Below are 17,187 nucleotides of genomic sequence, written 5' to 3' on the forward strand. Positions count from 1 at the left end.
TGATATTCCAGATGCTGAATCCAGTGTTAATTATTGTCCTACACCTATTGCCTTTAGCAAGCTGTGTTTACTGTAAGTTGAGTACCATTTTCTTTTATTGTGTTATAGATTTAGCATGGTTAATTGCTTCCTTAGAAAGAAGAAATATTACAGAAGCGATTGGCCTTTGAAGGAATATTATTAAATTTGTTGTATTGGAATTCAATTTTTAATATTGCAGTTCTACCTCCAATAGTCTGGCAATTGAAAAAAGTATAATTTTAAGAACATTCAAACTTCAAAATTACATCACTCCACTTCTCAGTCTCTGATTTGCACTCCCATTAAGTGAGACACCCACCAAAGCGTGGCCTCACAATTTCAGGGTTATGTTGTTTAAGTTAATTCTAGATGTTTTCTGCCTGACCCCATTTCCAAGGCTACCTTTGCTGATCTGACAGGTGCATTAGGATCTCTATCGTGTAGATCCCTCCAACTGTTCTGTAGGGCAGAAAAGTTAGTATCAGCTGTGGCTCAGTTGGTAGCACTCCTGCCTCCATGTCACATGGTTCTGGGTTTGAGTCCCCTCCAAGACTTCAGCACAAAAATCAAAGCTTGCACTCCAATGCAATACTGAGAAAGTGCTCCACTGTAGGTGGGAATGAAACTGCTCTTTCTCTTGGATAAAAAAAAACACATGACACTATTTTGAATAGCAGCAGTGGAAGTACCCCTGGTGTCTTAGCTAATATTTATTCTTCAATCAGCATCATAAATAACAAACTACCTTGTCATCATCACATTGCTGTTTGTGGGATCTTGCTGTGCACAAATTGGATGCCGTGCTTCTACACAACATTGACTACACTTCCAAAGTATTTCATTGGCTGAGAAACACTTTGAGATGCCCCTTGGTCATGGAAAGAGCTATACAAATGCAAGTCTTTCTTTTTCTTTTTAACAGCACTGCCGAATTTCCTTTTGTTGAAGTACCTTCTAGAGTAGTGTGCATATTGTAAATTTCCAAAAGAAATGATGTTGTTTTAAATTGAAGCAGATGTAAAGAAATTGTGCTATAAGCACTTTATACTTTCCAAAAGGTTAAATATTAGGAATGTGTTTTGGAAGCACAGATACCTTTCAGGTTCTCAGTGACTTCATGATTCATAGTTACTCACATGGATGGATGAACATGTTAGAAACAACTTAATTCATGGAGGGTGTCCAAGAAGCACTTTTATATGGATTTTTTGATGAAATATGTGCTTTCAATCATCTCACAGGGTGGAAGCTTGGCTGTTAACTTCCCTTTATTCGATTTTGATAATCTTCAGCTATCTAAGTTGAGACAGCTCCAAGAGAGGACATGAAGCCTGATAAGATTTTGTTAGATAATGGCATCAAGGGATAAAGGCAGGTAAATGGATCAGCCATGATCTAATTAAATGGTGGAGGAGGTTCAACAGGCTACTCCTGTTCTTATGTGTCTCTGAAAATATGAACTTACACCTCACCTTGAGGTTATCTATCTACCTCTTGTGAGATATGTCAGGGATAATCATATCCTTAGTACAGTTTAAGGATAAAACAAAGGTAAGATAGAGGTTTCAAATATTCAGTCAGCACAGATTTACACATGGTTGTGTTAAAGCTGGGCGGAATAGGGCTGAAGTCAAAGCAACCTGGAAGGATTTGTCAGACTGTCACTTTTTTACATGTAGGACTGCCATAAATTACAAAATCATTTTCAAATAAATATACTTGCTTTGATCAAAAGCCTTTGGATTATTTGTAGTTTAGGATTTGTGGCTTGCCTTTCTACAGAAGTAATACCTTCCATTCTCCTCAGCCTATATTTTATTGATAAGAATGTTCAGCAATGTCTAACCAACATATATTTGTTCATGCAAATTTGTGTGTATGTGCGTAATCTTCTTGACTATGTAGATAGTTAAAACAAATACGTAACTAATAAATAAAATTATGTTGTAAGATAATAATAAATTGTAATGCAATATACAGATATTGAAAAAGACCTGTTCTGCATTGCAGCTTTGTCTGTAAATCCTGCATATTACCACTCACAATTATTGATCTGTATGGTAATTGCATCTTTCACATAATATTGCTCCTTTTTTTAAAGCTGATCTGGCTCATCAGCATCAACAATTCATTTGAAAGATCAGAGTTACGACTGGCTCCTCAGGATTGATTTCTCCACCACCTGGCAAAAACATCCACTGACCTCCTATTTTAACCTGAGGCCTCAGCAAGGAGCAGTGATGGCTTCCCCAATGGGAACAGGAGCCAATGATAGAGAAAAGGCTCATCAAGGTAGGTTTTAAAACTTTATTTAAATCTCCTTATGGACCAGGAGAGCAGAATTTCACATCTGAATTCCACAAATAAACCCCAAGCTTTTCTTGCCCTGACCTTTACCAACCTCCAATTGGGATTCTCCTCTTGGAACACATACCTGCTCCTACAGATCATCAGCAACAATATCCTGCTGTTCAATTTTAATGGATGAGCCCTCACTTTATGATTCTTTTAGTCAAAAAGTGAGAATTAAGTCACTAAGCAGTATGTTAAAGAGGCACGACTTGAAATCAGTTGAGCCTGTTTCCTGCTGTGTCAAACAGGCATGTGGTTCGCTTTGTTGCATTCCCACTCAGGAGTTAAAACCGAGCCCACATAAGTAAATTAGATCGAAGGTTAATGAAACTTGTTAGCGTTATTGAGATTATCAGTTAACATTCAGCCGGACAGATTCAGGTTAATATCTGCTCTGGAAACAGTTAAAAAGAGTTAGCAGAGCCAGAGTCCAAACACGAACATTCAATTTTTTTGTTTTAATTTCACCTTGGTTTAAAGTAGCATTGTTATTTGCTAATTCTGTAAAATATATTTACCTGTTTTCATTGATGTCCCCAAAATATAGTACTTTCATGTCCACAATTGCTAGTTAGCTGTTCATGATCGCAAAATTTTTGAGACAGCTAGAAAAATAGCTTTATGGAACCTCCTCCACCATTTAATTAGATCATGAATAAGAATAAGAATTGCTCTCATTACTATTCTACTCTGTTAAAAATGGTAGCCATTGCAATCAATAGCAAGCCTTTCCTTTCCAGGTCACTAACACATTGTAAACCGAAGGAATCATCGCCCATTGTGTAGATTAAGGAGATGAGCATTTAAGGATAATGCTAAAGATATTTATAAAAGACATATGGTCATCTCATTTATTCATCACTATGTAATGATCATAAATAACTAGAAAAACAGCTCATTGAATGTTTAATTTTTCTTGTACAGTTCTAATTATTTTGTCACTCTAGCTAAGATTTTTAAAATTTATTTTTCGCTAAGAAAAAAATTAAATGCCATTTTCTACATCCATAGAGGCTTTTCAAATCTTAGATAGGACGCGACTGGATCCTTACTAATGCTATTAAAAAAGAAAGGCTTGCATTTATGTAGCGGTTTTCATGATCTCAAGACAACCTAAAGCACCTTAGAGCCAATTAAGTACTTTTGATGTGAACTCATTGCAGTAATGTAGGAAACACAGCAGCCAATTAGTGCGCAGCAAGGTCCCACAAACAGCAATATGGTAGTGGTCAAACAATCTGTCTTAGTGATTCTGGTTGAGGGATAAATGCTGCCTATGATTCCTTGTTCTTCTTAGAAATTAATATTCTGAGTATAGCGCAGTTGGCCTTCAGGCTCAACCTCACATCCCCTTGTCAAAATTGTATATACGTTAGCGGATACATTTTCATAAATTTTGTGGTCATAAATAACAGTCTGACAAACCTACCTTAATTTTGCTTGTTTTCCCTCCTGGATATTCCTTCTCATCAAGTGCTAACCATCGCTGCATAAACTTCATAACAACCGGATCATCGTAATCAACAATTTGAAATCCAGACACGTTTGCTCCACCGTATTGAATTTTTGATAAGTCTCCATCTGTAAATCCCTGCAGCAGATAATAAGAGAGGCACTGTCAATGTTATCATTGTTAATATATGCAGGATCGCCCTTCCTAACACAAATTGCTCATTGTTATAATGTTGGAAATAATGATATTAAAAAAAGATAATGTTTGTAGCCATGAAGTACTGTTCTGTTAAATCTGGAAGTAAGCCAGTTTCTATCACAATAGATGTCACCCAAGCTCTATTGTTCATCAGTGATATTGTGTTAATGAGCTTTTGTAATTAATTTATTATTACATGAACAGCCATAAAGTACCTCAGATAGATTATAAAATATTCACTGTAGAAAATGTATAGACAACATATTTGTGAATCTTACAGAGACAAATTACTTTGGACTAGCAGATAGTATTGCTGAAAGCGAAACTGGGATCTGCATTGTGATGGATAGCTGTTAATTTAGTCTGCAACTTTAAGACAACTGCTTAAGTATTCCCTCTGGGAAGTGGCCTAAATAGGCAGATCCAGATAATTATAGCTGCTACAAAATCTCTGAGGGAAAGCAAAGGACAATTGTTAGTTGTATGCAAATTTCAGTCTCCAGGTCAATAACTGACTTTATTTCAAAAATGTTTTGCCTCTGTAACAAAGTACAACACTGTATTGTGAAGGATCATAACAACTGAAAAAAAACACTAAATAATTAATTTCTTTTTGGACAGAAATCCTAATTCTTTTCTATCCTGGCTGACATCTTTAAATAGCAACTTCTGTTGACTACAAAAATTAAAGGTCACTCTTGACAATCACAGATGTATTTCAAGATTTCGGAATTACATTCATGAATACTGTTAGCGTCTGATCATGGCACAGTTGGCTTCACAGTCTCAATCTTTCATCCATGTCACTGTACAGTATTTTGGCAATCACATTTTTTTGTAAATTTGAAATATGACTTATATATATAATAGTTGCTTTCAAAGTATTGAACTGATTTGTTTTATATAAATAACAGTTAGTATTTCCACAATTTTAAGAAGCAGTGTGCCATATTTTTCTTTCTTTATTTTAAATGAAAATTAAATATCTCATCTTCCTTGCATGATTTATCCACAGTTGCCAGAATGCATTTTAACCCAGTCATTCTTATCTTATGTTAAGATAGCCGGGGTGAAAGGTACAATAGTATGCACCTGTCACGCTGCGAGCTAACTAGAATCAGGCTCCAGGTGGGTTGGGCTATGAGGTACATGGGAACGGTAAAATGGTAGAAATGTTACTGGACAAATGCTCCTGAGACAAGAGTTCAAATCCCATCTTGGCAGCAGGTGGAATTTAATTAAATATATTTATTAATCTAAAATAAAAAGCTAGGGCAGGATTTCACTGGCCCTGAGGTGGTAGTAGGAGTGAAGGCACGAGGGAGGCTAAGAAAATAGCAAATAGCTGCATGGGGAGATCCCCTGGTGACAAGCTGGCATTTGGATTGGCTGCCTGTCAATTTAAGTCAATAGAGTCCCAATTAGGGATGATTATTTGCATTCACTCTCAATCATCAGTAAAGTGAAGGAAGGTGTCATCAACAGTGCTATCAAGCAGCACTTACACAGCAGTAACCTGCTCATAGATGCTTGGTTTAGGTTCTGCCAGAGCCATTCGACTCCAGACCCATTACAGCCTGGGCCCAAACATGAACTAAAGAGCTGAATTCCAAATGTGAGTTAAGAGTGCCTGCCTTTGACATCAAGGCAGCATTTGACTGAGTGTGGCATCAATGAGCCGCAACAAAATTGCACAGGCAGCCAAAGCCAACGAAGGGGAAGCAGATGAAATGCTTTGTGTCACTACCGCCAAGGACACTTGCAACACTCCAATCACCAAGGCCCCCAGTGAGAACAATGGGACAAAGGAGGGCACAAAGAGAGACAAGGTGTAGGAAAAGATTGAAGCAGCAGACAGCCAATCAAAAGCACTGCCCCCTGAACCTCCCACTCCTCAGAAGAGCGAATCAATGGAGGAGGAAGCAGTGGTAAATCAGCAGGGGGAGTGGCAGCTGGTGAAGAGAGCCAAAAGGAAGAACGGGCTAAGAAGGGACCAAGCCACTTCCCAGACAAGTGGCAAGAGGCGTCTCCCATCCGATACGGATGACAAGGGCAGCTGCTCTTCGGACGAAGAAGGGAAAGGGCGGCACCTACAGAAGAAGCAGCAAAGCTCTAGGGAGTTGGAGGACGAGACACCCGAGCTCCAGAACGTTGGAGACAATGAGGAGACCAACGCACCCCAACTTTGCCCACTGCCCGAAGAGGCCAGCGCACCCCAACCCCAGGAATCTGGGAACAGTGAAGCGCTCAGCGCACCCCAGTTCCGGGAAGCCGGGAGCAGCAACGCCCCAGAGTGGGAGAGGATCAGAGAGACTTCTCCAACAGAGGACATTTCAAATCACGGTTCTTTGCACGAACCCCCAGATGCCACCTGAGCGGAACATCTCCAATGGGGTGGTTCAGGAGTGTTTTCTCAGCCCATCCAAGATGAGACAATTTGTGAACACTATGGCTATGCAGGAGCAGACCAAAGGTCTGGAATTCTCAAAGACAACAGGTTTGGTAAGAGACTAAATGCTTTAAAATGGGTGTAAAGATTGTATCCATAAATGTGCGTAGCATGAAATCTACTACGCGATGTGTTGTGATCTTGGACTACCTTGCCAAGGTCAAAGCTGACCTGTTGTTTCTGCAGGAGTGTGCGATACCACACCTCAGCTCCTACAGGAAATGGTCACGATGGTGGTCCCATGGGCCATCGATCTGGTCGGGAGGAAATGACTCTCGTTCCTCCGGCCTGGGTATTCTGCTGCGGGGAGGCAACTTCACCGTCTCCGAGGTTAAGGAGGTGGTGGGCGGGCACCTCCTCATAGCAGACGTAATGTACAAGAATACTCCACTCTGGTTAAATAACGTGTACGCCCCGGCACAAAAGGACGAGCGGCTGGTGGTTTTTCAGCAGCTCCCACTGCTGCTGGCGACCTCCAGGCCGGGCATCCTGGGCGGTGACTTCAACTGCATCATCGATGCGGCTGGACGATCTGGCAGGGCCGACAGCAAATTGGACGCTACGTCCAGATCCCTGATGGAAACAGTTAAGGATGTCAAGCTGCACGACGTCTTCTGCAACCCTGCAGACGAGCGCAGCATAGATACACCTGGTCCCGGCCAGACGGGTCCATCCATTCCAGGATAGACTTCCTGTTTGTGTCCCGTGCGTTCGCAGTCAGATCCACCGACGTCAAACCGATGTTCTTCTCTGACCACTGCCTCCTACTGGCTGACTGTCACTTAGAGGAAGACCAAAGGGTGGGCAGGGGGGCATGGAAGTTAAATGTGCAACTGCTGACCCCAGAGAACATTGAGGAGCTCAAGAGGGATTATAAAGGTTGGAGAATCATGAAACCCCTCTTTGAGTCCCTGACACACTGGTGGGAAGCGATCAAGGGAAACATCAAGAGGTTATTCATCCTCAAAAGTGTCCAGAAAGCTAGAAAGGAACAGGAGGAAATGTCCCGACTCCAGAAAAACATGCAGAATCTACTCCGGCTGCAGTCGATGGGGGTCGATGTCAAGGAGGAACTCCAAGAGGTGAAGAGCCAGCAAGCCTCGCTCTTTGCCTCGGAGGCCTCCAAGATCATCTTCCGTTCCAGAGTCCGGTCCGTGGAGCAGGATGAGACGTGCTTACGTTTCTTCTTCCAAAAGGTACACAGAGAGAGCTCTGTGATCAGCAGCCTGAAGGAAGAAGACGGCTCAGTAAAGTCATTGCAGTCCGACATTTTGAGGATCAGCAAATTCTTTTATGCCGGATTGTATGACGTGAAGCCCACAGACAGCACGGCCTCGCAGTCCTTCCTGTCCTCTATCACGGAGGTTTTAGACGACAGTACATGGGAGAGCCTGGACAAACCGTTAACTCCTGATGAACTGACTAAGGCCCTTGAGTCCTTCGAGAAGAGTAAAACTCCCGGAAGCGACGGCTTGCCGGCGGAGTTCTATTCGGCTCTGCAGGACTGGATCAGCCCAGACCTGCTAGAAGTGTACAAGAGTATGCTTCTGGCCAGCAGCATGTCAGAATCAATGAGGAAAGGCATCATCACCCTCATCTACTAGTACAAGGGGGAAAGGGAGGAAATTAGAAATTGGTAACCCATTTCACTGTTGAATGTGGACTATGAGATTCTGTCCAATGTCATCGCCAATAGGGTCAAGTCCGCTCTGACCAGACCTGCGCTGTGCCAGGCAGGAAGATCTCTGACAGCCTCACGCTGCTCAGGGATACAATTGCCTATGTGCAGGACAGGGGTGTGGACACTGCCCCATCAGCTTGGATCAGGAGAAGGCCTTTGACAGAATATCGCACACCTCCATGGTGGATGTGCTCTCCAAAATGGGGTTTGGGGAGGGAATTCGCAATTGGATCCAAATGCTCTACACTAACATCAGTAGCGCAGTCTCAATCAATGGGTGGGAATCAGATAGCTTTCCTATTAAATCTGGAGTCAGGCAGGGCTGCCCTCTCTGCCCTGTCCTGTTTGTGTGTTACATAGAACCATTTGCTGAGTCCATCAGGAAGGATCCGGGCATAAGAGGAGTGACAATCCCAGGCAGTGGAGGGACTCAGGTCAAAGCCTCCATGTATATGGACGGTGTCGCCGTCTTCTGCTCGGATTCGCTGTCGGTGCGCAGACTGATCCACATCTGCGACCAATTTGAACTGGCCTCGGGAGCCATGGTAAATCGTGGGAAGAGCGAGGCCATGTTTTTTGGGAACTGGGCTGACCGATCCTTTGTCCCCTTCACCATCAAGGCTGACGGCCTGAAGATGCTGGGGATATGGTTCGGAGGGACCGGGCATGCGTTAGAAACTGGAAGGAGCGAGTGTCTACGGTGCAAAGAAAACTGGGCATGTGGGAGCGATGCTCCCTCTCCATTGCAGGTAAGAACCTGGTCATCAGGTGTGAGGCACTCTCGGTGTTGCTGTACGTGGTGCAGGTCTGGCCCATTTCAAACTCCTGCGCGATGGCGATCACCCGAGCCATCTTTCGCTTTATCTGGAGGTCGAAAATGGATCATGTCCGCAGGGACGCGATGTACAAGCCTCTAGATAAGGGGTGAAAAAACATGCCCAACATCGCCCTCATACTGATGGCTACCTTTGTGTGCGGCTGCATCAAGCTGTGCGTAGACCCTCGGTACCCAAACACCGAGTGTCACTACATGCTGAGGTTCTACCTGTCCCCGGTGTTGCGAAGGATCGGTCTGGCCACGCTGCCGCGGAACGCCCCAAGTGGTTGGACCGTGCCATACCAGCTGTCTCGCGTGGAAAAATTTATGCAGAGAAACACCTTTGACCACAAGTCCATCAGGCAGTGGTCGGCACGTAATGTCTTAGAGGCCCTGCGGGAAAAGGAGAGGGTGGATCCTGTGGGATGGTTCCCCAAGCAGACTGTCAAAGTCATTTGGCAGAATGCCTCATCGCCAGAACTTTCCAACAAGCACCAAGATGTAGCTTGGCTGGTGGTGAGAAAGGCCCTCCCCGTCAGATCCTTCCAACATGCCAGGAGTCTCACCCACTCTGCACGTTGCCCTCGAGGTGGCTGTGGTGGGGACGAGACCATTGTTCACCTCCTTGTGGATTGTGCCTTTGCAAAGAAGGTCTGGAGAGAGATGCAGTGGTTTCTGTCAAGGTTCATCCCGAGCAGTTCTGTGACACAGGACTCTGTGCTCTATGGGCTGTTCCCAGGGACACACACCAAGACAAACATCAGCTGCAGCTGGAGGATCATCAACTCGGTGAAAGACGCTCTTTGGTCTGCCCGAAACTTGTTGGTCTTCCAGCGCAAAGAGTTGTCCCCAACCGAGTGTTGCAGACTGGCACATTCCAAGGTCCAGGACTACGTGCTGAGGGACGCACTAAAGCTTGGGGCAGCTGCCGCAAAGGCGCAATGGAGAAAGGTCGCTGTCTAAGACCTTTCTGTCATAGTGCACCGAGGGGCTGGGAATTATTGAGAGCCCTTCGGGCTGTACAGCTCAAAAATAATGTATGCATTGAATACTAATTGTATTATAATTGTATTGAAACATGGTGCAACATGATGTATGTTGATAACTCCAATACCATTATCTAATTGTCTGCATTGACCATATTGAAATGATTGTAATATTCATTGATTGTATTGATGTACCTCGTGATCCATGTGTAAAAGTTGAATCTGATTGTACTTTTGTGATGGTGATTTTGAAATGTTTTGGAGTGTTCTTCCAGATATTTTATGAATAAAGTATATTTTTCAAAAAAAAACAGAATTGAAGTAAATGGGAATCGAGGAAAACTCACCACTAGTTGGAGTCAGACATAGCTCAAAGGAAGATGGTTGTGGTTGTTACAGGCCAATTATCTCAACCACAGGACATCACTGCAGGAGTTCCTTAGGGGAGTGTCCTAAGACCGTTCCTCCATCATAAAGTCAAAAGTGGGAATGTTTGCTGATGATTGCACAATGTTCAGCACCAATTGCGACTCCTCAGATACTGAAGCAGTCTGTGCCCATGTGCAGCAAAACTGGACAACATCCAGGCTTGGACTGATAAGTGACATTGGTGCTACACAAATGCCAGGCAATAATCATTTTTAAAAAATTCATTCATGGGATGTGGGCTTCACTAGCTGGGCCAGCATTTATTGCCCATCCCTAGTTGCCCTTGAGAAGGTGGTGGTGAGCTGCCTTCTTGAACCGCTGCAGTCTATGTGGTGTAGGTATACCCACAGTGCTGTTAGGGAGGGAGTTCCAGGATTTTGACCCAGCGACAGTGAAGGAACAGCGATATATTCCCAAGTCAGGATGGTGAGTGACTTGGAGGGGAACGTCCAGGTGGTGGTGTTCCCATCTATCTGCTGCCCTTGTCCTTCTAGATGGTAGTGGTTGTGGGTTTGGAAGATGCTGTCAAAGGAGCCTTGGTGAATTCGTGCAGTACAACTTGTAGATGGTACACACTGCTGCCACTGTGCGTCGGTGGTGGAGGGAGTGAATGTTTGTGGATGTGGTGCCAATCAAGCGGGCTGCTTTGTCCTGGACGGTGTCAAGCTTCTTGAGTGTTGTGGGAGCTGCATTCATCCACGTAAGTGGGGAGTAATCCATCACACTCCTGATTTGTGCCTTGTAGATGGTGGACAGACTTTGGGGAGCCAGGAGGTGGGTTACTCGTCGCACGATTCCTAGCCTCTGACCTACTCTTGTAGCCATAGTATTTATATGGCCATTCCAGTTCAGTTTCCGGTCAATGGTAACCCCAGGATGTTGATGGTGGGGGATTCAGTGATGGTAATGCTATTGAACATCAAGGGGCAATGGTTGGATTCTCTCTTGTTGGAAATGGTCATTGCCTGACGCTTGTGTGGCGCGAATGTTACTTGCCACTTGTCAGCCCAAGCCTGGATATTGACTATGCCTTGCTGTATTTGGTCATGGACTGCTTCAGTATCTAAGGAGTCGCAAACGGTGCTGAACATTGTACAATCATCAGCGATCAACCCATTCTGGCCTTATGATGAAAGGAAGATCATTGATGAAGCAGCTGAAAATGATCGGGCCAAGGATACTACCCTGAGGAACTCCTGCAGTGATGTCCTGGAGCTGAGCTGACTGACCTCTAACAACCACAACCATCTTTCTTTGTGCTACATGTGATTCCAACCAGTGGTGAGCTTTCCCCCTGATTCCCATTGACTCCTGTTTTGCTGGGGCTCCTTTATATCAAGGGTAGTCACTCTCACCTCACCTTAGGAGTTCAGCTCTTTTGTCCATGTTTGAACCAAGGCTGTAATGAGGTCAGGAGCTGAGTGGCCCTGACGGAACCCAAACTGGGCGTCAGTGAGCAGGTCATTGCTAAGCAAGTGCCGCTTGATAGCACTGTTGACGTCCCCTTCCATTACATTACTGATGATCGAGAGTAGGCTGATGGGCGGTAATTGGCTGGGTTGTATTTGTCCTGTTTTTTGTGTACAGGACATACCTGGGCAATTTTCTACGTAGCCATGTAGCTGCCAGTGTTTTAGCTGTACTGGAACAGTTTGGCTAGGGGCGTAGCAAGTTCCGGAGCACAAGTCTCAATACTATTGTTGGAATATTGCCAGGGCCCATAGTCTTCACAGTATCCAGGGCCTTCAGCCATCTCTTGATATCATGTGGAGTGAATCGAATTGGCTAAAGACTGGTATCTGGGATGCTGGGGACCTCTGGAGGAGGCCAAGATGGATCATCCACTCGGCACTTCTGGCTGAAGATTGTAACAAATGCTTCAGCCTTATCTTTTGCACTGATGTGCTGGGCTCCTCCATCATTGAGGATGGGGATATTTGTGGAGCCTCCTTCTCCAGTGAGTTGTTTAATTGTCCACTACCATTCACGACTGGATGTGGCAGGACTGCAGAGCTTAGATCTGATCCGTTGGTTGTGGGATCGCTTAGCACTGTCTATCACTTGCTGCTTATGCTATTTGGCATGCAAGTAGTCCTGTGTTATAGCTTCACCATTTTTAGTTATGCCCGGTGCTGCTCCTGGCATGCCCTCCTGCGAACGTAAGCAGATCGTACATGGAAGCTTCTAGATTCACACCGGTGTTCAGAATGATCACATAGGAGGTCACAAAGCTCAGGAACAAAGGATATTTGAATGAGAATGTAAACTGCTGCTCCCTGATGATTCCTTTCAGAAAAGTGCAGGTTGTAACACTTTCTCTCATGTTAAAAACATTCCTTCAATAGTTTAAAAATTCCCCATGGCTCACCAAGGCACTTTTACATCATTGTTTCTGCTTGAATTACATAAATCTTTTGAGTATGGAGCTTGATTTAGAGACAGATGAAGGGTCATCGGCCTACAACGTTAACTATCCCCCTCCGCAGATGTTGCCTGTCCTACAGGGTATTTTCAGCATTTTCTGTTTTTATTGAAGATGATCTCTGTGCCCAAGTTCAACTCCCTCTGGATGTAGGCCTGTACGAGATGCACGGGGTGGAATTTTCCATGCCCGTTGGTGGTGGGCATTATGGCGGGCATGAGCTGACAATGTAGCGGGAAGGCCAAAAATTTGTTTCATGCCGTCGTGAAAGCAGTTTGCGATCGTCTGCTCTGCCCATCAATGGCGGGCCACCATTCTCTCCACCAGACATCGGGAACTTCATTTTCATACATCTACACGTCATTCTAAGCCCTGCTTGCCAGAATCATCCACCCACACTGGATAATCCGGGTATGTCTCACAACAGCATTTATAAGGTGTGCACTTGGCAAGCTGCACTTCAAGGGGAACTCGGACTTGAGTGCTCACTAACGTTACGCAGCTCTCATGAGGGTCATGCATTCGACTTCAAGGTTGAGGTGCCACGCAGTCAGGCAAGGGCGCAGAAAAGCCGCTTTTTCCAGTTGGCTGACAGTGCGGTGCTGGGGCAAGGGCTGCCCTGCAGTTTGGGCGAGTTGGGGGGGCAAGGCAGCCTGGTCTGATGGTGCACAAGCACATTGGTGGTGGGCGAGAGAAGCAGCCACACATTAGGTTAGGGAAACCTTGTATAAAGTGACCATTCCTCCGCAGCTGAGACAGTTCATGTGCAGCCACATTGATATGATTGGAATCGGGCCTCTAGCTTATCTGCCCACTCAAGCAACGCAGAGGCATCAAAGTGCTACCAAATGTTCCAGAGTTTTTCACGCCTCAGGCACAGACTGCAAACTAATGAGCATTTCAGTGGACTGCAGAACAATTGGACTGGGCACGTTGTACAATCTCCTTACTAAATCTGGCCACGGAGCAGTCACTGCTGGAGGTGCTCACAGCCCCTTGCAATTCATCATACAGCTTTCGACCAGTCTCCCACATGGTTAAAGCTAACAGTGCAACCTAGAAGTGCAGGTTAGGAGAATGCCTGTGCCTGAGCTGAGAGCACAGCATGCAGACCAGTGGGCAAAGCTGCTGCCAGTCGGTCAGGTAGAGTGGGGCGGAGGTGGGTGGGGTTTCGGGCAGCCATGCAGAGCACAAATCTCTGGCCATCCAAGTGGTGGTCAGTGCTCTCTGGGATGTGTTAAGGGGCCTTCAGACTTAACCAAGAGAGGTTCTTAGTACACCCATGCTAACCCACACATCTCTCTTTCATCCTGCAGGACCATGGAGCATGGAGCCTGGTGACCTAGCTGTATGCCTCATGGCTTACAGAGAGCGGAGACGAAGGAAAAGAGAGCGTCCGAGGCGCCTGGTTGGACAGAGGGAGGAGCAGCACCATCTGGAAGGGATGTCTGGGGCTCCCGCATACGCCACTGAAGAACCACATCAAGTTTTGCTGGTTGGCACCTAGCTAGACCCAGGTGACCGAGAACCAGTGTCACCAAAGACTGCACATATCTAGGGAACTGGTCGACCACATCTGCCAGCTACTGCAGGGTTTGGTGCCACACAGATATGGGGGGCATCCACTGCCAGTGGCCGTGAAAGTGACAGCGGCGTTAAATTTTTATGCCACTGGCTCCATTCAGGGCTCCACAGGTGACCTCTGTGGGATATCACAAGCCTCCGCCCACAAATGCATCCATGAGGTCACAGGCGCCAAAATCGTGAGGGCACACAACTTTGTGCATTTCGCCCAGGGCCAGGACAGCGGGATGCAAGAGTGATTGGATTTGCCCAGATCTCAGGGTTCCCACAGGTGCAGGATGCCATCAACTGCACTCATGTGACACTCAGATTTTCATGGCAATAGGCAGTCAATTATGTCAACTTCAAGGGCTTCCACTCACTGAATGTTCAGCTGGTGTGCGACCACCACAAACACATCCTGCAGGTCTGCGCATGATTCCCTGGGAGTGTCCATGGCTCCTACATTCTCAGTAGGTCACAGACCCCTGACGTCTTCCAGGGTCCAAAGAGGTTGCAGTGATAGCTCCTCAGGGACAAGGGCTACCCGCAGAGGATGTGGCTGATGACGCCTGTGTGGCGCCTGCTTACAGAGTCCTGCTGTGTGGCAGTGGCACCCTCCTCGGCCTGTGGAACTAGAGTGCAGAGGGTCAAAGGAAAAGAGGATTTCGCTGGGTCGGACACTCCTGGAGTCACCTGGACGGATGGCGCAGGGGTGTGCACCTGCTGATCCTCCTCCCTATGGGTGCCCGAGAGAGAAGCTACAATGAGGCTCATGCTGCAACTCGCACTTTGGTGGAGCAAAGCATTGGAATATTGAAAATCAGGTTCCGGTGCCTGGACTGGTCTGGTGGAGTCCTGCAATACAGTCTGCAGAGGGTGTCTCGCAGCATCGTCTCCTGCTGCGTCTTTTACAACCTGGTGCTGCAATGGGGAGAGGAGCTGGCTGGGGAGGAGATGGAGGAGCTGCACATCTCCTCCGACAAGGCCGACATCAATTGGGACGAGAGTGAGGAGGTCCTCAAAGGCGAGGATGATGGCGATGAGGCTATTGCACTGGCCACAAAAGGCAGACGTGCTCAGGAGGCCCTCAGAGTTGCTAGATTCATGGAGGATGATGATGACATGCAGCGAGGAGACACCATAAATCCTTGCACTTCATCTGTGAATGTTTGTCTCCTGTCTGGCTGATGGCAGAGCACATACCCTCTGTGATAATGCTCCTGTCATTGAGATGCAGCGGATGCCCACAGTCCCTACATTTCAGGAGGATGATGATGACATGCAGTGGGGACACTCCATAGATCCTCACATACCTTATGTGAATGTCTGACTCCTGTCTGGCTGATGGCACCTCTCTTGTGCTTTGTGAACAGGGTCATTCCATGGAGATGCAGCAGGAAAACTTTAACTTCTCCTGATCCTATGGCATCCTTCGTAAGCTGAACCTTCAGGACCACTGTCACCGGACACAGATGCTGATGAGATGGGGGGCCAGCCCGTTCTGGAAGTAACATTCTGGAAGCAACGATAAGCCCCATTGAGGTGCAGGCATGACTGATGTGACCAGTGACTGTGAAGGTGCACCATCAGTGTGCTGGGGAGGCTGCACAAAGCACAGGGAAGAGATCCTGGACAGAGACACCGGTCTTTATCTTGTGCAGGGACCAAGGTTTCACATCTGAATGACACAAACACTGCTCATCAGAACAAGGAGCCATAGGCAGGGAGACATTCTTGGGAATTTATTTACAATAGTGAACATTATGTACAAGTGATTAACACCCATGCCCAGGCTGTGCAACTGCATCTTCTTAACCTTCCTACCCCAGCTGCTACCTCTTGGTGCTCCCCCGACACCCATAGTGGAGGGGGAGGCAGCATGCTGATAGCTACGCCCTGTTGTCTGTGATGACCTTGGCGGACGTCCTCTGGAGGACCAAGGTCTTGAGGGCCCCGGCCTGCTTACAGGGTCCTGCTGTGTGGCAGTGGCACCCTCCTCGGCCTGTGGAGCTAAAGTTGCAGAGGGTCAAAGGAAAAGAGGATTTCGCTGGGTCGGACACTCCTGGAGTCACCTGGATGAATGGCGCAGGGGTGTGCACCTGCTGATCCTCCTCCCTATGGGTGCCCAAGGACCCCTGGCTGATTCCTTGAGGGGAAGGTGAAGCTGGAGTGAGATCGAGCTGTCATGCACCCCTCTGGCATTGACACTGTTAGAGGCCAACTATGGTGTCAGCGATGGAGTTCAGCCAGCAGCAGTGCAGGACAAATGCCTTGGACCAAGGTTTCCATGGTGGTCACCATCCTGAGGTTGACCCCAGTGCGTTGGCATGCTGGCACAATCACCTTGGACTGAAGGCGGACAGACTCCTCCATCGTGCCTTACGATCTGAGGAGTGCAGCTGTCATTCCTTCCTGGTATTCCCATGATTGGCGCTGCAGCTCCAACCGAATGTGGACTGAATCCAGAGGCTCCTCATCTGACTCGGACTCAGCAGATTTCTGTCCTCCAGCAGCCCTCTGAGTGCCGGTGACCTCGGGTGTCCTTGTCTCCACCTGCTGTGGAACAGATAGTGAACCCGAGCCTGCTGTACATGTAGGTCTCATCGAGGTGTGTGTCGTTGCGCTGGTGGAGGGTGTGGGTGGGCACAGTGACTGGTCTTCAAGGGTGCTGCCCTCAGGGTCCTCATCCGAGGTGCTGTCGGTGCTGGAGTCGGGGCTAAGGTTGCCTGAGGCTGATGTGGCAGATGTTTCTAAGAGAGAAAGTGGAGATTATTAGTGCATGGCTGCCACGCTACACACATTGGACTTGCAGT

General features: G+C 46.7%; 1 protein-coding gene across 9 annotated transcripts in view; it reads right to left on the bottom strand.

The window, feature by feature from the left end:
* The window catches only part of gria2b (glutamate receptor, ionotropic, AMPA 2b), a 163,949-nt gene that overhangs the window by 70,627 nt on the left and 76,135 nt on the right, over positions 1–17,187 (bottom strand). For all 9 annotated transcript variants that reach the window (XR_013576426.1, XR_013576425.1, XM_078540609.1 and 6 more), the window contains exon 6: positions 3,803–3,964. Coding sequence is in view for 7 of the 9 variants with exons in the window: in XM_078540609.1 (XP_078396735.1) it covers positions 3,803–3,964 (162 nt within the window). In the remaining 2 variants the exon portion in view is untranslated. The remainder of the gene's footprint in view (positions 1–3,802; positions 3,965–17,187) is intronic.

This window comes from Cetorhinus maximus, chromosome 1 (assembly GCF_964194155.1).
Source record: "Cetorhinus maximus chromosome 1, sCetMax3.hap1.1, whole genome shotgun sequence".
In the NCBI taxonomy this organism is placed as follows: Eukaryota; Metazoa; Chordata; class Chondrichthyes; order Lamniformes; family Cetorhinidae; genus Cetorhinus; species Cetorhinus maximus.